The 23,269-nt window shown below is 47.7% G+C and overlaps 1 protein-coding gene across 1 annotated transcript in view; it reads left to right on the top strand.

Moving 5' to 3' along the window:
• Positions 1-13,656: 13,656 nt before the first annotated feature.
• Positions 13,657-23,269, top strand: part of fam124a (family with sequence similarity 124 member A) — a 59,681-nt gene continuing 50,068 nt past the window's right edge. Inside the window, exons 1-2 of the mRNA XM_086006390.1 lie at positions 13,657-13,828; positions 18,746-18,777. Of these exons, the coding sequence (XP_085862516.1) occupies positions 13,683-13,828; positions 18,746-18,777 (178 nt within the window). The 5' untranslated portion in view covers positions 13,657-13,682. The remainder of the gene's footprint in view (positions 13,829-18,745; positions 18,778-23,269) is intronic.

Genomic DNA, 23,269 nt, shown 5'->3' with positions numbered 1-23,269 from the left:
AATTGGACGGGGAGAGTGCCAGTTTTAATTGGACGGGGAGAGTGCCAGTTTGAATTGGACGGGGAGAGTGCCAGTTTGAATTGGACGGGGAGAGTGCCAGTTTGAATTGGACGGGGAGAGTGCCTGTTTTAATTGGACGGGGAGAGTGCCAGTTTGAATTGGACGGGGAGAGTGCCAGTTTTAATTGGACGGGGAGAGTGCCAGTTTGAATTGGACGGGGAGAGTGCCAGTTTTAATTGGACGGGGAGAGTGCCAGTTTTAATTGGACGGGGAGAGTGCCAGTTTGAATTGGACGGGGAGAGTGCCAGTTTTAATTGGACGGGGAGAGTGCCAGTTTGAATTGGACGGGGAGAGTGCCAGTTTGAATTGGACGGGGAGAGTGCCAGTTTGAATTGGACGGGGAGAGTGCCAGTTTGAATTGGACGGGGAGAGTTCCAGTGTTAAATGGATAGGGAGAGTGCCAGTTTCAATTGGACGGGGAGAGTACCAGTTTGAATTGGATGAGGAGAGTGCCAGTTTGAATTGGACGGGGAGAGTTCCAGTGTTAAATGGATAGGGAGAGTGCCAGTTTCAATTGGACGGGGAGAGTGCCAGTTTTAATTGGACGAGGAGAGTGCCAGTTTGAATTGGACGGGGAGAGTGCCAGTTTTAATTGGACGGTGAGTGTGCCAGTTTTAATTGGATGGGGAGAGTGCCAGTTTGAATTGGACGGGGAGAGTGCAAGTTTGAATTGGATGGGGAGTGTGCCAGTTTGAATTGGACGGGGAGAGTGCCTGTTTTAATTGGACGGGGAGAGTGCCAGTTTGAATTGGATGGGGAGAGTGCCAGTTTGAATTGGACGGGGAGAGTGCCAGTTTGAATTGCACGGGGAGAGTGCCAGTTTGAATTGAACGGGGAGAGTGCCAGTTTGAATTGGACGGGGAGAGTGCCAGTTTGAATTGGACGGGAAGAGTGCCAGTTTGAATTGGACGGGGAGAGTGCCAGTTTTAATTGGACGGGGAGACTGCCAGTTTTAATTGGGCGGGGAGAGTGCCAGTTTTAATTGGACGGGGAGAGTGCCAGTTTGAATCGGATGGGGAGAGTGCCAGTTTTAATTGGACGGGGAGAGTGCCAGTTTTAATTGGACGGGGAGAGTGCCAGTTTTAATTGGACGGGGAAAGTGCCAGTTTTAATTGGATGGGGAGAGTGCCAGTTTTAATTGGACGGGGAGAGTGCCAGTTTGAATTGGATGGGGAAAGTGACAGTTTGAATTGGATGGGGAGAGTGCCAGTTTGAATTGGACGGGAGAGTGCCGGTTTGAATTGGAGGGGGAGAGTGCCAGTTTGAATTGGACGGGGAGAGTGCCAGTTTGAATTGGACGGGGAGAGTGCCAGTTGGAATTGGACGGGGAGAGTGCCAGTTTTAATTGGGCGGGGAGACTGCCAGTTTGAATTGGACGGGGAGAGTGCCAGTTTTAATTGGACGGGGAAAGTGCCAGTTTGAATTGGACGGGGAGAGCGCCAGTTTGAATTGGACGGGGAGAGTGCCAGTTTGAATTGGATGGTGAGAGTGCCAGTTTGAATTGGATGGGGATACTGCCAGTTTTAATTGGAGGGGGAGGGTGCCAGTTTGAATTGGATGGGGAGAATGCCAGTTTTAATTGGGCGGGGAGACTGCCAGTATGAATTGGACGGGGAGAGTGCCAGTTTGAATTGGACGGGGAGAGTGCCAGTTTTAATTGGACGGGGAGAGTGCCAGTAGGAATTGGACGGGGAGAGTGCCAGTTTTAATTGGGCGGGGAGACTGCCAGTTTGAATTGGATGGGGAGAGTGCCAGTTTTAATTGGATGGGGAGAGCGCCAGTTTGAATTGGACGGGGAGAGCGCCAGTTTGAATTGGACGGGGAGAGCGCCTGTTTGAATTGGACGGGGAGAGTGCCAGTTTTAATTGGACGGGGAGAGTGCCAGTTTTAATTGGTCGGGGAGAGCGCCAGTTTTAATTGGACGGGGAGAGCGCCAGCTTGAATTGGACGGGGAGAGTGCCAGTTTGAATTGGACGGGGAGCGTGCCAGTTTGAATTGGACGGGGAGAGTGCCAGTTTGAATTGGACGGGGAGAGTGCCAGTTTGAATTGGACGGGGAGAGTGCCAGTTTGAATTGGACGGGGAGAGTGCCAGTTTGAATTGGACGGGGAGAGTGCCAGTTTGAATTGGACGGGGAGAGTGCCAGTTTGAATTGGACGGGGAGAGTGCCAGTTTGAATTGGACGGGGAGAGTGCCAGTTTGAATTGGACGGGGAGAGTGCCAGTTTGAATTGGACGGGGAGAGTGCCAGTTTTAAATGGACGGGGAGAGTGCCAGTTTGAATTGGACGGGGAGAGTGCCAGTTTGAATTGGACGGGGAGAGTGCCAGTTTTAATTGGACGGGGAGAGTGCCAGTTTTCATTGGACGGGGAGAGTGCCAGTTTTAATTGGACGAGGAGAGTGCCAGTTTGAATTGGACGGGGAGAGTGCCAGTTTTAATTGGACGGTGAGTGTGCCAGTTTGAATTGGATGGGGAGAGTGCCAGTTTGAATTGGACGGGGAGAGTGCCAGTTTTAATTGGACGGGGAGAGTGCCAGTTTGAATTGGACGGGGAGAGTGCCAGTTTGAATTGGACGGGGAGAGTGCCAGTTTGAATTGGACGGGGAGAGTGCCTGTTTTAATTGGACGGGGAGAGTGCCAGTTTGAATTGGACGGGGAGAGTGCCAGTTTTAATTGGACGGGGAGAGTGCCAGTTTGAATTGGACGGGGAGAGTGCCAGTTTTAATTGGACGGGGAGAGTGCCAGTTTTAATTGGACGGGGAGAGTGCCAGTTTGAATTGGACGGGGAGAGTGCCAGTTTTAATTGGACGGGGAGAGTGCCAGTTTGAATTGGACGGGGAGAGTGCCAGTTTGAATTGGACGGGGAGAGTGCCAGTTTGAATTGGACGGGGAGAGTGCCAGTTTGAATTGGACGGGTAGTGCCAGTTTTAATTGGACGGGGAGAGTGCCAGTTTGAATTGGACGGGGAGAGTGCCAGTTTTAATTGGACGGGGAGAGTGCCAGTTTGAATTGGACGGGGAGAGTGCCAGTTTTAATTGGACGGGGAGAGTGCCAGTTTGAATTGGACGGGGAGAGTGCCAGTTTGAATTGGATGGGGAGAGTGCCAGTTTTAATTGTTGGGGAGAGTGCCAGTTTGAATTGGACGGGGAGAGTGCCGGTTTGAATTGGACGGGGAGAGTGCCGGTTTTAATTGGACGGGGAGAGTGCGTGTTTGAATTGGACGGGGAGAGTGCCAGTTTTAATTGGACGGGGAGAGTGCCGGTTTGAATTGGACGGGGAGAGTGCCAGTTTGAATTGGACGGGGAGTCTGCCAGTTTGAATTGGACGGGGAGAGTGCCAGTTTTAATTGGACGGGGAGAGCGCCAGTTTGAATTGGACGGGGAGTGCGCCAGTTTGAATTGGACGGGGAGAGTGCCAGTTTGAATTGGACGGGGAGAGTGCCAGTTTGAATTGGACGGGGAGAGTGCCAGTTTGAATTGGACGGGGAGAGTGCCAGTTTGAATTGGACGGGGAGTCTGCCAGTTTGAATTGGACGGGGAGAGTGCCAGTTTTAATTGGACGGGGAGAGTGCCAGTTTGAATTGGACGGGGAGAGTGCCAGTTTGAATTGGACGGGGAGAGTGTCAGTTTTAATTGGACGGGGAGAGTGCCAGTTTGAATTGGACGGGGAGAGTGCCAGTTTGAATTGGACGGGGAGAGTGCCAGTTTTAATTGGACGGGGAGAGTGCCAGTATGAATTGGACGGGGAGAGTGCCAGTTTTAATTGGACGGGGAGAGTGCCAGTTTTAATTGGACGGGGAGAGTGCCAGTTTTAATTGGACGTGGAGAGTGCCAGTTTTAATTGGACGGGGAGAGTGCCCGTTTTAATTGGACGGGGAGAGTGCCAGTTTGAATTGGACGGGGAGAGTGCCAGTTTTAATTGGACGGGGAGAGTGCCAGTTTGAATTGGACGGGGAGAGTGCCAGTTTGAATTGGACGGGGAGAGTGCCAGTTTGAATTGGACGGGGAGAGTGCCAGTTTTAATTGGACGGGGAGAGTGCCAGTTTGAATTGGATGGGAAGAGTGCCAGTTTGAATTGGACGGGGAGAGAGTGCCTGTTTGAACTGAGGGAAAAGCTGGTTTCTGTGTCTGAGATAGGGCAAAGAATGAACACCGACTCTTACTAAACTGGAGGGCAATATTGCCTGGTTAAATAGAGTGGTGAATTAAATGAGTGCTCCTGTCAACTGGAAGGGTTGGAGGTGGAAAGATTGTCTATGCGAGAGGATGGAGAGTTGATCGTAGATCCTGTGCCTCTCGGGGATGAGTTTAAACTCGTTCAATGTGTGCAATTGCACCTCATCCCATGAGGAACCAGCAAAAGGTAAAATACGCAATGGTAATAGCTGATCCCAGTGAAAAGCTGCAGGATTGAAGTAAATTGATCTATTTTTATATTACCTATTGCAAACACACCTTTCACAGTCGTGCGTATGTGGATTTGTGACCAGATTAAGTCGATTGTATTTAGTGGGTGTCTATTGTGTGACCTTTGGTCGACTGACCAGGCAGCGCGTTGGTCGGCCCCCCTGTTCAGCGATGAAGTGGCCCCCATGATTTTGAGGCCCTGACCCTCATTTAAAGATGCACGATGCAGCTCACTGGATTGAAGACTGAAAACCGGGCTGGCCTGCACTGCACAGGCCCCGACCAGTTCCGAGCTAAAATGGCAATCGCCATCCTATTTGCGTCACTGGACCCTGGTTTCCACATTAAAAAGGTGTCAGTTGTGGCTCAATTATTAGTATCCTCACCTCTGAGTCAGAAGGTTATGGTGGCTCATGTCCCACCCCAGACAACTTTGAGCACAAAAATCTGGGCTGACGCTCCAGTGTAGTACTGAGGGAGTGCTGCACTGTTGCAGGTGCTGTCTCGAGGATGAGGCATTAAACCGAGGCCCCGTCTGTTCTCTCAGGTGGACGTAAAAGATCCCATGGCACTATTTTGAAGAAAAGCAGGGGCGTTATCCCCGGTGTCCTGGGCCAATATTTATCCCTCAATCAACACCACTAAAACAGATTATCTAGTCATTATTGTAATATTTGCATATTTATTTATCATTGGCCCGCAGGCATCTGTAAGGAATACCTATTATATTCACGTGATCACATGCTGAGTTGTCATTGGCCTGCAGGCATCTGTAAGGACTGCTATTGTTTGGAAGACCCAGGGGGTCCTGACTCCATCTTGTCCACACGGTGCTGTATTGATTGAGAAAGCTTACAGACCTGATGCTTCATTAAAAGAGTTTAAACTGTAATACTCCATTGTCCTGCAATTTATTATTTTTGTACAAAGTGTGCAAAACAAGACATGGTGTCAGAACAGGGATTTGAAATGGACATCGTTGGAGCTCCCTTACCTCGAATGAATTGGGGATCTTTGAACTTACATAGAGAATGGTGCAAGTTCAAGCAACATGCGGAATTGATGTTCTCGGGTCCACTGAAAAGCAAAGGGGAGGAAGAAAGATGCAGCTACCTACTCCTGTGGATCGGAGAAAAAGGGAGAGACATTTTTAACACATGGTCTCTCACCGCTGATGAAGCAAAGGTACTGAAAAGTTATTTTGACCGTTTTGAATCATATGTGATGCCCAAGACAAATATGATATTCGCTAGGTACAAGTTTCAGGAGAAAGTACAAGGAGCTAGTGAGTCATTTGAACAGTTCATGACTGAGTTAAAACTGCTGGTAAAAGATTGTCTATATACAGATAAAGATGAGATGGTCAGCGACTGCATCGTGTTTGGAATACATTCAGCTAAAGTGAGAGAGAAACTTTTGAATGTTGGGTCCGGGCTAACGCTGGACAAAGCTATGGACATAGCTAGATCGCACGAGATAGTCCAAACACAGTTGAAAACCATAACCGGCGCCACGAGCAACTTGAGTGAACAGACAGTGCACGCAGTTAATAGACACACACCAAAGAACACCGCCCAGAGAGCGTGTTTCAGAACAGAAAGAACAGAGAGAGTTCTAAAAATGGGCGATGGACATAAAACGCTTCAAAAACTGTGGATATTATGGAAACAACTGGCATAGAGAAAAGGAGTACTGCCCTCCCAAAGGAAGGCAATGTACTAAATGTGGTAAACGGAACCACTTTGCTAAAGTTTGCAAGACTGTTTTCAGAAAAGCAGTACACACAGTGAGTGACAGCCAAATGCCAGATAGAGAGCCAAATGCAGAGGAACTGTTTATTGATTCTGTGTCACAGAAAAAACAGATTTCAGAGACTGAGCAAGCCTATGCCGATATTGAGATAGGAAAACAGGGCAAAGAGCTTAAGTTTAAACTAGACACTGGATCTCAGGTTAATATAATTCCTCTGAGTGAGTATCACAGCTTGAAGGATGAGTGTGAGCTGCAGCCCACCTCACGCAGACTGACCAGCTATGGGGGTGAGCAGCTCAGTGTAAAAGGCACATGCGTGATGAAATGCAAGTCCAAAGAAAGCGACATGATCTTGGACTTTTACATTATTGACACTCGAGCACCTCCAGTGCTAGGTCTAAAGGCATGTTTAGACATGGACCTCGTCAAGCTAGTGCTATCATTGACAGCACCAGTCGAGAAGCAGACAATCATGGAAGAGTTTGCTGACGTTTTCAAAGGAATCGGACTATTCCCAGGTGAATGCACTATTCACCTTGACCCAGCAGCAACCCCTGTGGTTTGCCCACCGAGAAGGATACCCCTTGCTCTACATAGTCGCCTGAAGGAGGAGCTGCAGAGCATGGAGAATACAGAAATCATCGTCCGGGAAATAGAACTGACAGAGTGGGTCAACGCGTTAGTAGTGGTTGAGAAACCACGTACAGGCAAGCTCAGAGTCTGTCTCGACCCCAGAAATTTGAACTAGGCTATCAAACGCCCTCACTACCCACTACCAATGCTAGATGACATCACACCCAAGCTAGTGAGAGCACGTTACTTCAGTGTAATGGACGCATGATCAGGATACTGGAATATCAAGCTCACGGAAGAGTCATCTAAGCTAACAACATTCAACACACCATTTGGACGCTACCGATTTCTGTGTTTACCATTTGGTCTCATCTCAGCTCAGGATGAATTCCAGCGGAAGATCGACAAAACCTATGAAGGCCTCGACGGAGTAGTCGCAATTGTAGATGACATCCTCATCTATGACAGGAATAGAGAGGAACATGACAGGAACCTCCGTGCGATGCTACAAAGATCACGGGAGAAAGGTATCCAGCTCAACCCCGAGAAAAGCATAGTCGGATCCACCAAGATCAGTTATTTTGGACATCGCCTCCCAACTGATGGCATTAAGCCGGATCCAGAGAAAATCTCCGCCATCAAGAAGATGGAGCCGCCGAAGAACCGCGCAGAGCTAGAGACAGTACTAGGCATGGTTAACGACTTAGCCAAGTTTGCCCCGAGCCTCTCCGAAATCAACGCACCCATGCGTCAGTTGCTCAAACAATCCAATGAGTTCCTGTGGGTCAAACAACATGACACAGCATTTCAGAAAATGAAAGACCTAATCACCAGAGAACCAGGACCAGTTCTTGCCTACTTCGACCCCAACAAAGAGCTCAGACTACAAGTGGACGCGTCAAAGTACGGACTAGGAGCAGTATTACTGCAAGAAGGAAAGCCCATCGGCTACACTTCCAGATCTCTCACAAATGTAAGAAATCACACAACACCAGGTTATAGTCCAACAGCTTTATTTGAAATCACAAGCTTTCGGAGCGCTGCTCCTTCTTCAGGTGAAGTGGAGAAATGCATAAAGACACAGCTTATATAGTCAGAGAATCATGTCAGATGTTTACAGGTAACCTTTCCAACTGCCATTTATCGCACCTCGGCAGAGAGATAATCACAGCAGTCAAAGGTGTGAATGGTGTCCAAACAGGTAAGTCAGGGAAACATTACATCAAAGGACAATGAGGTGGGGTCACAAGGGGTCAAATATTGCAGATGCTGGGGTCTGTATGAAAAACAAAAAAACAGACAAAAAACATTTTTTTTGGCTGGAAATCACAGCAGGTCCAGCCGCATCTGTGTAGAGAGAACAAGCCAATGTCGACTCGAGTCTGGATGACCCTGCATCAGGTGGGGTCACATGTAGCGTGACATGAACCCAAGATCTCGGTTAAGGCCGTCCTCATGGGTGCGGAACTTGGCTATCAGTTTCTGCTCGACGATTTTGCGTTGTCGTGTGTCTCGAAGGCCGCCTTGGAGAATGCTTACCCGAAGATCGGAGGCTGAATGTCCTTGACTGCTGAAGTGTTCCCCGACTGGGAGGGAACACTCCTGCCTGGTGATTGTTGCGCGGTGTCCATTCATCCGTTGTCGCAGTGTCTGCATGGTCTCGCCGATGTACCATGCTCCGGGGCATCCTTTCCTGCAACGTATGAGGTAGACAACGTTGGCCGAGTCACATGAGTATGTACCATGTACCTGGTGGGTGGTGTCCTCACGTGTGATGATGGTATCTGTGTTGATGATCTGGCATGTCTTGCAGAGGTTGCTGTGGCAGGGTTGTGTGGTGTCGTGGTCGCTGTTCTCCTGGAAGCTGGGTAATTTGCTGCGAACGATGGTCTGTTTGAGGTTAGGCGGCTGTTTGAAAGCGAGTAGTGGAGGCGTGGGGATGGCCTTAGCGAGGTGTTCGTCGTCATCGATGACATGTTGAAGGCTGCGAAGAACATGGCGTAGTTTCTCCGCTCCGGGGAAGTACTGGACGACGAAAGGTACTCTGTTGGTTGTGTCCCGTGTTTGTCTTCTGAGGAGGTCTATGCGATTTTTCGCTGTGGCCCGTCGGAACTGTCGATCGACGAGTCGAGCGTCATATCCCGTTCTTACAAGGGCGTCTTTCAGTGTCTGTAGGTGTCCATCGCGTTCCTCCTCGTCTGAGCAGATCCTGTGTATTCGCAGGGCTTGTCCATAGGGGATGGCTTCTTTAACGTGGTTAGGGTGGAAGCTGGAGAAGTGAAGCATCGTGAGGTTGTCCGTGGGCTTGCGGTAGAGTGAAGTGCTGAGGTGTCCGTCTTTGATGGAGATTCGTGTGTCCAGGAATGAGACTGATTCTGAGGAGTAGTCCATGGTGAGTTTGATGGTGGGATGGAACTTGTTGATGTTATCGTGTAGTCTTTTCAGTGATTCTTCGCCGTGGGTCCATAGGAAGAAAATGTCGTCGATGTATCTGGTGTATAGCGTTGGTTGGAGATCCTGTGCAGCGAAGAAGTCTTGCTCGAACTTGTGCATGAAGATGTTTGCATATTGGGGTGCGAATTTGGTCCCCATGGCTGTTCCGTGTGTTTGGGTAAAGAACTGGTTGTCGAAGGTGAAGACATTGTGGTCAAGGATGAAGCGGATGAGTTGTAGGATGGCATCTGGAGATTGGCTGTTGTTGGTGTTGAGTACTGAGGCTGTCGCAGCGATGCCGTCATTGTGGGGGATACTGGTGTAGAGTGCCGAGACGTCCATCATGGCGAGGAGTGTTCCTGGTTCAACTGGTCCGTGGGTGCTGAGCTTCTGTAAGAAGTCTGTAGTGTCGCGACAGAAGCTGGGGGTTCCCTGTACGATGGGTTTCAGGATGCCCTCGAGGTTCTCACACAGGGTTCCGTTGCCTGATGCGATAGGACGTCCAGGTGTGTTGGCTTTGTGTATCTTTGGGAGGCAGTAGAAGTCACCCACGCGGGGAGTACGTGGGATGAGAGCATGTAGGATGCTTTGAAGGTCTGGATCGAAGGTTTTGATCAGTCTGTTGAGTTGGCGGGTGTGTTCTTTGGTCGGATCTGCGGGTAACTGTCTGTAGTGTTCCTGGTTGTCCAGTTGTCGGTATACTTCTTTGCAATAGTCCGTTCTGTTCTGTATGATGATGGCACCTCCTTTGTCTGCTGGTTTGATGACGATGTTACGGTTGGTCTTGAGAGCGTGGATGGCGTTGCGTTGTGCTCGGGTGACATTCTGGACTGTCTTGTGAGTGCGGCTGATGAATCTGGCATTGATGCATCTCCTGACAGCTTGAGCATACATGTCAAGCTTAGGGCAGCGACCCTCCGGAGGGGTCCAATTTGACTCTTTCTTCTTCGGTCGCTGCACTGCGGATCCCTCTGTCTGCTGTTCCGGATCATTGATTGTCTCATTGGGTTCGCTGCTGACATCTTGGGATTTGTGGAAGAATTCCCGGAGCCTCATTCTCCTGATGAATTCCTCTGTGTCTGCCGCGAGACCGATGGGGTCCATTTTGGTGGTGGGGCAGAAATTGAGACCTCGGCTGAGAACTTCAATTTCGTCTGGTTGAAGGGTGTGGTCGGACAGGTTGACGATGGATTTCCCTGTGGTTTCAACCATGGTACCGGGGGAGGCTTGGTTGCTGCTGCTGGTGATGCCAAGTTTCTCAAGCTTCCTGTTCTTGGTGTGCATGTAGGTAGCGTAGTTCCGTTGCCTTGTTTGTTTGGCGGTGTCTCGTAGCTGGTCTGCTGCGTCCTGAGCACAGGCTGAGAACATGGACTCCATCTCGGTTTCGAGGTTGCGGCGTCTGCTGTAGAGCTGGTGTACGAGATGGTTGAGGAGTGTGCGAGAGGTACGACGGCAGAGTCTCTCAGCGTAGTCTGTGTTGTAGGTCGGCTTGAGTGGGTTAGTGATCTGTAGTCCTTTCGGGATCTTGTCTGCTTTCTTGCATCTCTGTAGAAACTTGATGTCTGTGTCGATATGCGCGATCTTCTTGGAGATCCTCTACTTTGAGCCGGCAGTTTGTGGTGTCGATAGTAGCCATGGTGTGGAGATGCCGGAGTTGGACTGGGGTGGACAAATGTAAGAAATCACACAACACCAGGTTATAGTCCAACAGCTTTATTTGAAATCACAAGCTTTCGGAGCGCTGCTCCTTCTTCAGGTGAAGTGGAGAAATGCATAAAGACACAGCTTATATAGTCAGAGAATCATGTCAGATGTTTACAGGTAACCTTTCCAACTGCCATTTATCGCACCTCGGCAGAGAGATAATCACAGCAGTCAAAGGTGTGAATGGTGTCCAAACAGGTAAGTCAGGGAAACATTACATCAAAGGACAATGAGGTGGGGTCACAAGGGGTCAAATATTGCAGATGCTGGGGTCTGTATGAAAAACAAAAAAACAGACAAAAAACATTTTTTTTGGCTGGAAATCACAGCAGGTCCAGCTGTAATGTTTCCCTGACTTACCTGTTTGGACACCATTCACACCTTTGACTGCTGTGATTATCTCTCTGCCGAGGTGCGATAAATGGCAGTTGGAAAGGTTACCTGTAAACATCTGACATGATTCTCTGACTATATAAGCTGTGTCTTTATGCATTTCTCCACTTCTCCTGAAGAAGGAGCAGCGCTCCGAAAGCTTGTGATTTCAAATAAAGCTGTTGGACTATAACCTGGTGTTGTGTGATTTCTTACATTTGTCCACCCCAGTCCAACTCCGGCATCTCCACACCAAGATCTCTCACAGACAGTGAAATCAACTATGCTCAAATCGAGAAAGAGCTATATGCAATTCTGTTTGGATGTAAGCATTTCCACCAGTACGTCTATGGCCGACAAGTCATTGTGGAATCCGACCACAAGCCCCTCGAGTTAATCATGAGGAAACCACTAGCCGCAGCCCCACCAAGGCTACAGAGAATGATCCTTCAGCTACAGAAGTATGACTTCACAATCATTCACCGTCCAGGCAAAGACATTCCTGTCGCAGACACGCTCTCCAGAAAGTCTCTTAGCTACCAGGACAGCAGCTTCAGTGAAGGCATGGATGTGAAGGTGCACATGGTGTACAACAGCTTACTTGTGACTCAAAACTGAAGGAGATCCGAGCAGGAACAGAGAAAGATGCACAACTCACACTGCTGAGCAAAGTCATACATGAAGGATGGCCTGAGGAAAGGAGGAAATGCCCTCAGAGCATATCTGAATTCTGGAACCACAGAGACAAAATGTCACAAATCAACGGAATCATCTTCAAAGGGGAGAAAATCATCATTCCTACCAGTCTCAGCGAAGAGATGTTGACAAAAATTCATGCTGGACATATGGGCATGGAAAAATGCAAACAAAGAGCACGTGACATTATGTTTTGGCCCGGAATGTGCAAACACATTGAGGACATTGTCGGAAAATGTTCCATTTGTCCAGAACGCCGCCCATCAAATGTCAAAGAGTCCATGATACCTCACCGTATCCCAGACAGGCCCTGGCAGGTCGTCGGCTGCAAGCAAGTGCATGCAAAATGTGTACAGAGACAGCAACACCAAAAGAGATACTATGACAGGTCAGCTAGACTACTGCCGCCGCTGCACAATGGAGAATCCGTCAGAATCCAGGAGCATGACTACTGGAAGCCAGCAGTCGTCATCCAGCCAGCTGACACTGAGCGATCGTATCACGTCCGCACCCCAGAAGGACAGGTGTACCGCCGCAATCGCAGGCACCTCCTGAACACCAAGGAACAACACCATCATTCCGACGAGAGGTCAAGCCTAGAATTATCCTTGACTTGTGAACTGTCAAAGGGTGTAGGCAGATCGTTATTGAAACGTTCAGATGTTTTCAGTGCTAGTTAAATGTTGAGTTTACTTATATGTTGATGCTACTGAGAACATTATGTAGAAGAAAGGTTCAAAAGCAATGCATAACATTTTTCTTTTAAAAGAAAGGGGATGTAACATTTGCATATTGATTTATCATTGGCCCGCAGACATCTGTAAGGAATACCTATTATATTCACATGTGATCACATGCTGAGTTGTCATTGGCCTGCAGGCATCTGTAAGGACTGCTATTGTTTGGAAGACCCAGGGGGTCCTGACTTCATCTTGTCCACACGGTGCTGTATTGATTGAGAAAGCTTACAGACCTGATGCTTCATTAAAAGAGTTTAAACTGTAATACTCCGTTGTCCTGCAATTTATTATTTTTGTACAAAGTGTGCAAAACAAGACAATTATCACATTGTTGTTTGTCGGAGCTTGCTGTGCGCAAATTGGCTGCCACGTTTCCTACGTTACAACATTGACTGCACTTCAAAAAGTACTTCATTGGCTGTAAAGCACTTTGGGACGTCCGGTGGTCATGAAAGGCGCTATAGAAATGCAAGTCTTTCATCGCCTGAACCGGACGGCCACTTCGCACATTCGGCAGTAGGCCCCTTATGAAATGGAGCCTAACGCATCGCTGCCGGCGGCATGGCTGCCCATCCCATTTCCAGGCTGGTGCACCTTCAACGCCAGGGGAAGGGCAGTGAACATTGACCTCCTGGTGACCTCACAAGAAAACTAAATTCCACTTCCCCCCCCCGTGCATAAAACAGAAATACTTAACCCCTTCAGTTTGTGAATAGATGTGGAATAGCTGCAGTCACTTCCAGTGAATGAAGTACTCTTTACCAACTCTAATTTTAAATGAAAGGATCAAAATGGTAAATATATTAATTCAGAGCCCATCTTCTCCTCGAGTTAGAAGTTAAATGTTGCATCATTGGTTTTACAACACTTTATTATTACTAGTGCTACGCAATCCTTCAGTTCCCCCGCCCATTACTCGACCCGCAGGTTCACCCACCCCAGGGGAGGATGTCCAACACCCCGAGCCCAGCCCAGGAGAGGCGGAGCCTGAGGCACTGGCGATCCGGACTGGCGAGGCGAGCGGAGCGCCCACAGCAGGAGCGGGTGATGGAGAGGAGCGGTCCGGGGGAGGACTCGGGAGCAGAGACTGGAGGGTAGGTCCGTGTGTCTGTAAATGGGGGAGGATTATATGTTTCTGTATGTATCTCAGTGAGTGAGTGAGTGTGTGTGTGAGAGAGACAAAATAGTTGTCGGTCCTGGTAACTGATACATGTTAAAGAATCAGTCCCTGGTGAATCTGCTGTGAGTAAAGTGAATGAGGTCCCCATTTGAAAGGCATTTCCTTGTCAATAATAGTAGACAAGTCTACAGTAACAAATCTTTGGGTTTTATTTCTCTAATTGGATTGTGTGTTTTATATATATATCTTTATTTATATATCATTTATATATGTATACAAATCTCTCTCTCTTATATATTTATATATTATATGTGTATATATATCCAGCCTGGGAAAGCTGCAACAAGTTAGGCTTGTTAAAAAGAATTGCAGCTATCCACTGGCAGGTGTGGGTCTGTAGGTAATCTCCGAAGCACGTCACGGGTTGAGGCTGTGTCTAAATGGTTATGAGAGAAACAGGATGGCCCACAGTGAATATAGGGATTAGATTTCAGTGTTGAGAATGAGTGGCACAACTGTCTCTATAGTACAGCAACATGTAGTGCACTCCAAGAATCTGCAGCGAGTGTCTCACCTCCTGACCCCGCAAAGACTTTCCACCATCTACAAGGCACAATTAAGGAATGTGATGGAATACTCTCCACTTGCCTGGATGAGTGCAGCTCCAACAACACTCAATAAGCTCGACACCATCCAGGACAAAGCAGCACATTTGATTGACACCCCATCCACCACCTTAAACATTCACTCCCTCCACCACCAGTGTACTGTGGCTGCAGTGTGTACCATCTACAAGATGCACTGCAGCAACTCGCCAAGGCTTCTTCGGCAGCATTTACCAAACCCGTGACCTCTTCCACCTAGAAAGACAAGGGCAGCAGGCGCATGGGAACACCACCTCCAAGTTCCCCTCCAAGTCGCACACCATCCTGACTTAGAAGTATATCGCCGATCCTTCATCGTCACTGGGTCAAAATCCTGGAACTCCCTCCCTAACAGCACTGTGGGAGTACCTTCACCACACGGACTGCAGCAGTTCAAGAAGATGGCTCACCACCACCTTCTCAAGGACAATTGGAGATGGACAATAAATGCTGGCCTTGCCAGCGATGCCTGTATCCCATAAACAAATTTTAAAAATTGTAGCCAGTTCACAGATAAGAGCCCCACAGCTAGAGCTCAGTAACTCAAAGGTAACCTGGCATTAGGAGGGCATCATTCTTAAAACAAAAGGGATAGGAGGGACTGTTGTAGATGGTGGAGCTTTTGTTCAAAAGCATCCGTACTTTTGTTATCGCTAGACTATTCCAACGCTCTTCAGGCTGGCCTCCCATCTTCCACCCTCCATAAACTTCAACTCATCCAAAACTCTGCTGCCCGTGTCCTAACTCGCACCGAGTCCCGTTCACCCATCACCCCTGTGCTCGCTGACTTGCACTGGCTCCCGGTCCACCAATGCCATGACTTTAAAATTCTCATCCTTGTTTTTTCAAATCCCTCCATGGCCTCACCCCCTCCCTATCTCTGTAGCCTCCTACAACCCTCCGAGAACTCTCTGTTCCTCCAACTCTGGCCTCTTATCCCCCACTTCCTTCGCCCTTCAAGGTCCTAAGCTTTGGAATTCCCTCCCCAAACCACTTTGCCTCTCTACCTCTTTCTCCTCCTTTAAGACGCTCCCTAAAACCTGCCACTTTGACCAAGCTTTTGGTCACCTGTCCTAATGTCTCCTTTGGCTCGGTGCCACATTTTGTCGGATTGTGCTCCTGTGAATCCTTGGGATGTTTTACTATGTTAAAGGTGCTATGTAAATGCAAGCTGTTGTTTAGTCATTTTATTGTAATATGATGTACTGTTGCAATAAAATGATTTTCATGCATTTGTATGTGTTTGCAACCAGCATAGTTAGTTCAAGGTTTTTTTAAACCGAGAATAATCGATACCTGGGAGTGAGTTGTGAGGCTGGAATCTGACAGGGATTTAGATGATGAAAAAAGCCACAACAGAAAAGCTAAAGTCATTTATTATCATCTGAACCAGGCAATTAGATTACAACATTGGAATTCATTTCCTAGTGTCTATTTTCTTTAAAATAATATAGCAAGCACTAAGCTTGTGGGCTTCTCATGGCAGCTTTGGAAGCCGCTGTGTTTAGAGAATTACAGAGCAAGCTATTACATCCTCCAGTTCAGCCTCACTATCTGGTACTCGTGCACAAAGCCTCTCTCACCGCTGTCCAAAGGCCAGTTCAATTTAATGTCCGTGGTGAGCAATTGATTCTATGCTAACACTAAAACGTTTGAAAAATTAAGTTTAGTTAGGTTAATAAAGGAACATAGACTTGCATTTATACGGGGCTTTTCACAACCTCAGGACGTCGCAAAATGCTTTACAGCCAATGAAGTACTTTTGAAGTGTAGTCACTGTTGTAATGTAGGAAACGCAGTAACCAATTATGTACACAGCAGGATGCCCCAAACAGCAATGGGGTAATGACCAGATAATCCGTTTTAGTGATGTTGATTGAGGGATAAATATTGGCCAGGACACCGGGGGAGAACTGCCCTGCTCATCTTCAGATACTGCCATGGGATCTTGTACGTCCACCCGAGAGGGCAGGTGGGGCCTTGGTTTCACATCTCATCTGAAAGACAGTGCAGGATTCCCTCAGTACTGCACTGGAGTGTAAACCTGGTTTATATGCTCACGTTTCTGGAGTGGGACTTGAACCCACGACCTTCTGACTCGGACGTGAGATGGATGGGTGAGAAAAATGCTGCACACCACAGCTGACACTGGCACTGATGCAGAGTGATGTTGGGGGGAAAAAACATGCATTATGGAACTTTGTTTTTGGTGATAGATCTCTGTATGTATGAGAGTGCTTTAAAATGGTGGGTGAGCATGTCATTATCCAACATCTTGAAAATAGATTCCCTTGCTCAGCCATTAGCTGTGACCAGAAGGAAGTTGCCATCTCAGATTCCACTGTAGGAATGAAACCGGGGCTTAAAGGGTTAAATTACAAGGACAGGTTGTGTGAGTGTTGAAGGGTGATCTAATCGAGGTTGGATGATAAAATGATTTGATAGGGTAGATCCAGTGAAACTATTTCCTCTTGTGGGGGAAATCCAGAGCAAGGGGACAGAATCTTAAAATTAGAGCCGGGACATTCAGGAGTGAAATCAGGAAGTGCTTTTTCACACAGAGGGTAATAGAAATCTGGAATTCTCTTCCCCCAAACGGCTATGGATGCTGGGGGTCAATTGGAGCTTTCAAGAGTGAGATCGATAGATGTTTGTTGGGTCAGGGTATCGAGGGTAACGGTATCGAGGGTAATGGTATCGAGGGACATGGAGCAAAGGTGGGTAAATGGAGTTGAGATACAGTTCAGCCATGATCTAATTGAATGGTGGAACAGGCTCAAGGGGCTGAATGGCCTATTCCTGTTCCTAATGTTCCAGTGCAGCTTCTCCTGGAGGCAGCTGCTGAACATCAGTCCCTTCATGGCCTTGGGATCAATGAGAGGGAAAAAAAAGAACCGTAGGATATCTTAAGTTCTTTTGCATCTGCCTTGAAAATGGAACCAGAAGACCTGTTTTGGGTTGAGATCTGGTGGGAGGATTTGACTTGTCATCTGATCTAATCCTCTTGGCACTGTTACAAGTGATCTACCCTGACAGCTGCTGCTGTTCAGGGATAGACCATTGTCGTTAAGTATTTAAAATACTTCACTGGCTGACAGGCAGGTTTAACATAGCACAGCTAGTCCACCTTTATTTTTACCCACTATGTGCTTGCAAGGACAGCAACCACTTGTAGGTACATATAATCCAGAATCAATTGTCCATACAAAATACTTTACCTTACGTTGCTGAGTACTTGTTAAATACAAAGCATGAGAGATGCCTTCAATTCATTTTAATTATAATTTGTGTTTAAAACATATTAATACTTCACTGACTGCAATTGTTTTAACATTTTCATCCTTGTGTTCAAATCCCTCCATGACCGCACTCCTCCCTATCTCTGTAACCTCCTCCATTCCTACAACTCTCCGAGAACTCTTGTGCATCCCTGATTTCCATCACTCCACCATTGGCGACATAGGCCCAAAGCTCTGGAATTCCCTCCTTAAACCTCTCCATTTCTCTACCTCTTTCTCCTCGGTGTCAATTTTTTCTGCTAACGCTCCTATGAAGCGCCTTGGGACGCTTTACTATGTCAAAGGCGCTGTGTAAATGCAAGATGTTGTCAGTCCATAAAAGACAAAAGACGGAAATTACAAACTGAAATGACGAGAGAAATGATAATACAACATTTTTTTCAATCACAGTGGGTATTTTAGCCTCTAGGGCATGTGAATTGGGCTGAGCGTTTTGAAGTGCTGAATGTATAATGCTGACTGTTTCTCGTTGATCCGTTGCTGCTTTTGTTTTAAGAGAAAGCTTGCGAGGTTAGCAGCACTCGAGGCTAGCTCAGTACCTCCAGGAGTGCTATTGTGATCCTACTCCATTAGCACACCCAGTCGTAAAGTATTTTTTTAAACTCCCTAAACTAAGGTTATTTAAAAAGTGGACAATCCTTCATTGTATAGAATCAAAAAACATATAGATAGCAAGTTTAAGTCTGTGAGTCAACGCCAATGGTCTGCTGACTTTCACTGACCGTCCAGCTTTTCACAGTTTGTAACGTCCCTCACTTGTGCTCAATTGCACTATTTTAACTCCCTCCTCCGTGTATTAGCCAGTAATTTAAATAACCCAACAGAAAGGGATTCTGCCCCTTGATATCTGTTGATCCAGATTCCAGGAAGTGACTTTCAGCAGTGTCAGGAACCGAGAGTTTTCAAAGACTGATATGTGGACTAAAAATATCACTGCTTCTATTTCAGGTCAGACTACAGCCACATGTCATCAACGAGCAGTGAGTATTCAGAGGATGTACAATACATTTAATTCCCTCCTTGTCAAATTCACTATAGCGACAGGAGCAAATTGGACATGACCGCACTAAGGGCAGTCAAACTATTCCTCGCCATCTACAACTGGAAAATGCTACATCAGTGCTGTTAAATTTCCTGTTGGATGACGTAGTGTCTACCTGTAGAAATTAACAGTTTGATAAATGTAACTTCTTCAAGACATTTCCAATTTAAAAATTGTTCTTCTATATTGTGGAGTTATTGAGGACACTTGAGCGAAAGAAAGAACTTGCATTTATATAGCGTCTTTCACAAACTCCGGACGTCCCAAAGCACTTCACAGCCAATGAAGTACTTTCGAAGTGCAGTCACTGTTATAATGTAGGGAAACACAGCAGCCATTTTGCTCACAATCCCACAAACAGGAGAAAGGTGTACAAAGAGGGCAGGAAGAGTGAACAGGAGAAAGGGGGAGGGAGAGTGAACAGGAGATGAGGGAGAGTGAAGAGGGGAAAGGGGGAGGGGAGGGAGAGTGAACAGGGGAAAGGGGGAGGGGAGGGAGAGTGAAGAGACGGGGAGGGAGAGTGAAGAGGAGATGGGGGAGGGGATGGAGAGTGAAGAGGAGATGGGGGAGGGAGAGTGAAGAGGAGATGGGGAGGGGAGGGCGAGTGAACAGGGGGAGGGAGAGTGGAGAGGGGAAAGGGGAGGGAGAGTGAAGGGGAGGGAGAGTGAGGAGACGGAGGAGGGAGAGTGAACAGGGGGAGGGGAGGGAGAGTGAACAGGAGACGGGGGAGGGGAGGAAGCGTGAACAGGAGAAGAGGGGAGGGAGCGTGAACAGGAGAAGGGGGGAGGGGAGGGAGAGGAGAAGGGGGGAGGGGAGGGCGAGTGAACAGGACAGGGCAGGGGGAGTGAACAGGATTGAATACATTTCTTTTCAGTTTTTAAAATTGTTAATTTTAGTTGTTACTATGGGTGACCGTTCCAGTATTAGCGTTGCTCTCGCCCTTTGAGTAGCCTCCCTATTGTAATGTTAGTGTCTGTTTCAGTATCAGGTTTCTCTGGAGCTGATGGCATTCTAAGGGTTAAGTTGACTTAAGTTCAGGACAGGACACTACACTGACAGATCCATGAACCCATTTACAAGTCAGATAAATCAACTTAAAAGAAAATAAACTAGCCGGTCCCAGAGGTGGAACTTTTCTGATTGGTTCTGACTTGATACTGCTTCCATTACACTGGGCGGTAACAGTCAGCTGGGTTTCATGTCTGGTTATTCAGTGCTTTCAAGAACGCAGCTGTAGTGGGTTGATACAACTGAATGGCTTGCTAGACCACTTAAGAGGCCAGTTAAGAGTCAACCACATTGGTGTGGGACTGGAGTCACATGTAGGCTAGACCAGGTAAGGACGGCAGATTTCCCTAAAGAAAGACTTGCATAAAGAACATTAGTGAACCAGTTGGGTTTTTACGACAATTCGACAGCTTCATGGTCACTTTTCCTGATACCGGCTTTTTAGTTCCAGATTTTAAAAACATGAATTCAAATTCTCAAACTGCCATGGTGGGTTTTGAACTCGTATTGATAACTTACAGGCAGGAGGAGTTTACCCTCTATTACCCATTCACTTACTACTGCAGTAAGCTGGAAGGGAGGGAAAGGGAGAGACCGTTCTGTGCCAAGAGCTGGAAACTGCTGAGCTGCGCGTTCAACAGAGGATTTATCGTAAGAGAAATAAAGAAAGCAACTTTCACAACCGCCGGATGTCAAAGAGGCTTCACAGCCAATGAAGTACTTTTCAAGTGTAGTCACTGTTGTAATGTGGGAAACACGGCAGCCAATTTGCACACAGCAAGGTCCCACAAACATCAATGTGATAATGACCAGATAATCTGTTTAGTGATGTTGGTTGAGGGATAAATATTGAACACGAGGAAGAACTCCCCATCTCTTCTTAGGAATAGTGCCATGGGATCTTGTACACCCACCCGAGAGGGTAGAAGGGGCCTTGGTTTAACGTCTCATCTGAAAGATGGCACCTCCAACAGTGCAGCCTTTCCTCAGTATTGCACTGGAGTGTCAGCCTAGGTTTATGGAAGAGCTTTGGCAAATGTGAGGACATCAGGAAATGACTCCGGGGGGGGCGGGGCGGTGCGCCTAGTTCACACGATTGCATTGGAAAGGCCAGCTATATCTGCTATATCGCAATGTTTGGGAGCAGGCCAAGAGAAAGAGCTTGTATAAAATATTTATATTTAGTGTCAACCAAATAGCATGGGAAAGGAGGGAGAATTGGTTTTGTCTTTTTGTTTTTCCCTCATCACTCTAAGACTGCCTGCGCCAAGCACCATCCTTGCCTGGCAGAGCTGACAGGAATTCTACCCCAAGCTTCTGCCAAAGTCACACTGGAAACCTGCCACCTGGAGATGTTGTCTGGCTCTCATTTCCCCTTCCTCCTTGTGAGTAACCTCTTTGCTTGGCATCTCCCACTCATGGTATGGCAGCAGTGGTGGAGCCAGTGTGGGGGTGGTGTCAGGGGTGGGTCATGAGCCCTCCCCCCAATTTGTGTTCAGCCAATGTGACTTTGGAGGACTGCCTCCATTTCGCTCCCAGGAAGCTTCCTCACCTGTCTTCGGTCTGGGGGTTCAGCCTGCGAGTCTGTGCGGGTTCCTGACTCGGGCTTAGGATCAGGTATGTCGGCATTCCCCAGTTCTCAGCTCGGTCCCCTTCCTACCAAGTCAGCCAAAACTTGAGTGCCACCCACCCCTAGTCAACCAAACCTAGCTCCGCTATCATACAACAGAGATCAGAATGTCACCGTACAAGGGATTGGGTGCAGACCCATGTTCTATCACTGTACAGTGGGCCATGTTGAGCAGAATGGACACTTGTTTGAAAAGAAAGTGAGACATTCATTTATATAGTGCCTTTCATTACCTCAGGATGTTCCAAAACACTTTACAGCCAATGAAGTAGTTTTGAAGTGTAGTCACTGTTGTAATGTAGGGAAACGCAGCAGCCAACTTGCACACAGCAACGTGGTAATGACCAGACAATGGCCCAGAAATTCGGGTCGGAGGCTTCCCGCAGGTGCAAGCCTCCGACCTGCACTTACCTAGCGCGCCGGCCGTTGAGCTGTGGGCCCGCGTAGGATTCCGATCCTGGGCCTCCTCCAACTGCCGGCGCGCAGTGCTTGCGTATCCCAGGGGCACAGTTAGTTCGAAGCGTCCCCTGGGATCACGTGGGCCATGGAGAGCCAATGGTAGCAGGGAATGCTTCATTCTTAAGTTTGACAGGAAGAGCTGTCAAACCTATAAATACTATAAGCCCCAAAACATAACTAAAACGTCAAATAAATTTTTTAAAAGATCACATTTTTAAAATAACTATAAATTACATGAAATAACTATTTTAAACAATTTAAATTTTTGAAAATTAATTACATTTTCTAACAGGGCTAAAAATAAACTTACCTTTCTTTAAAGTATTTAAAAATAATAAACCTGTGGAAAAAATGTTTTAATTTTAATTAATTCACCACTTACCTTGTTAAAAGCAGGTCTTGCGCCTGCTTTTTAAAAGTGTAACTGTTGGAGACTTACCCTCCCGGAGAAACCTGCAACAAAAAAATGTAAGTTCGATGCACACGCGCTGCCTATCTGGTGCACGCGTTCCACCTGTCAACCCCTTCTTTCAAAGGAACGGAAGTTGCGGTTTCGCGCGCATGCGCAAAACCGGCACTTTCGTTGGGCCTACGCATGAGTACCCAGTGCGTACTCGTGCGTGGGGATTCTGTTTTTATTGATGTTGGTTGAGGAATAAATGTTGGCCAGTGTAGTGTATGTAACCTGTACTACCTTAAGAGGATACCTTAAGGTGAAGGACTACTTTTAACAGCTCCTGTACATTGTAGTACCGGTAGTGACCACACCGGTATATAAACCCTGTGGAGTAATATGTATCTCAGTTTCCGCTCTGACCCTCAATCACTAAAGACCTGTTTAGTTACTCTCTGTTGTCTGTGTCGTGTTATTCATAATAACTGCACTTGTAAACACAGACTCAACAGTGGCGACGAGTCTGATCGAACCTAGCAGCAGTTTTGCATCACCTCCCCCAGTACTGAATCTGGGGTACATTGGAAGGAGGCTGCATCCTGGAACACGGGCGCCGACCAAGGGCATCCGCCCTCGGCATCCTGCAGAGCGGTGCATCGCAAGGGAGGCCATCGAGAACTGGGCTTGGTTTCCTGGCCACGAAGTCCAGCATAAGGGCTGGCTACAGGTAGTGCGCAACCCTTCTAAGGCAGCGGCGGGTAAGCCCGATCGAGCGGCGCGGGGGAAGACGGCCAAGCTTGCCGGAGGGAGAAGGGGAGGAAAGCATAGAGAGCGGAGAACAAGACCGCAGCTGGTGTCAGGGGCCGGACTGCAATCGCGGGGCAGAGACGCGCAGCAGCCAGAAAGGCGCTCCATTGCCACGAGGACCGCAGAAAGCGG

The sequence above is a fragment of the Somniosus microcephalus genome, chromosome 14 (genome assembly GCF_052327205.1).
Source record: "Somniosus microcephalus isolate GS21.2 chromosome 14, FLI_Smic_1.0, whole genome shotgun sequence".
Lineage (NCBI taxonomy): Eukaryota > Metazoa > Chordata > Chondrichthyes > Squaliformes > Somniosidae > Somniosus > Somniosus microcephalus.
This window is presented reverse-complemented; position numbering and strand designations above follow the sequence as displayed.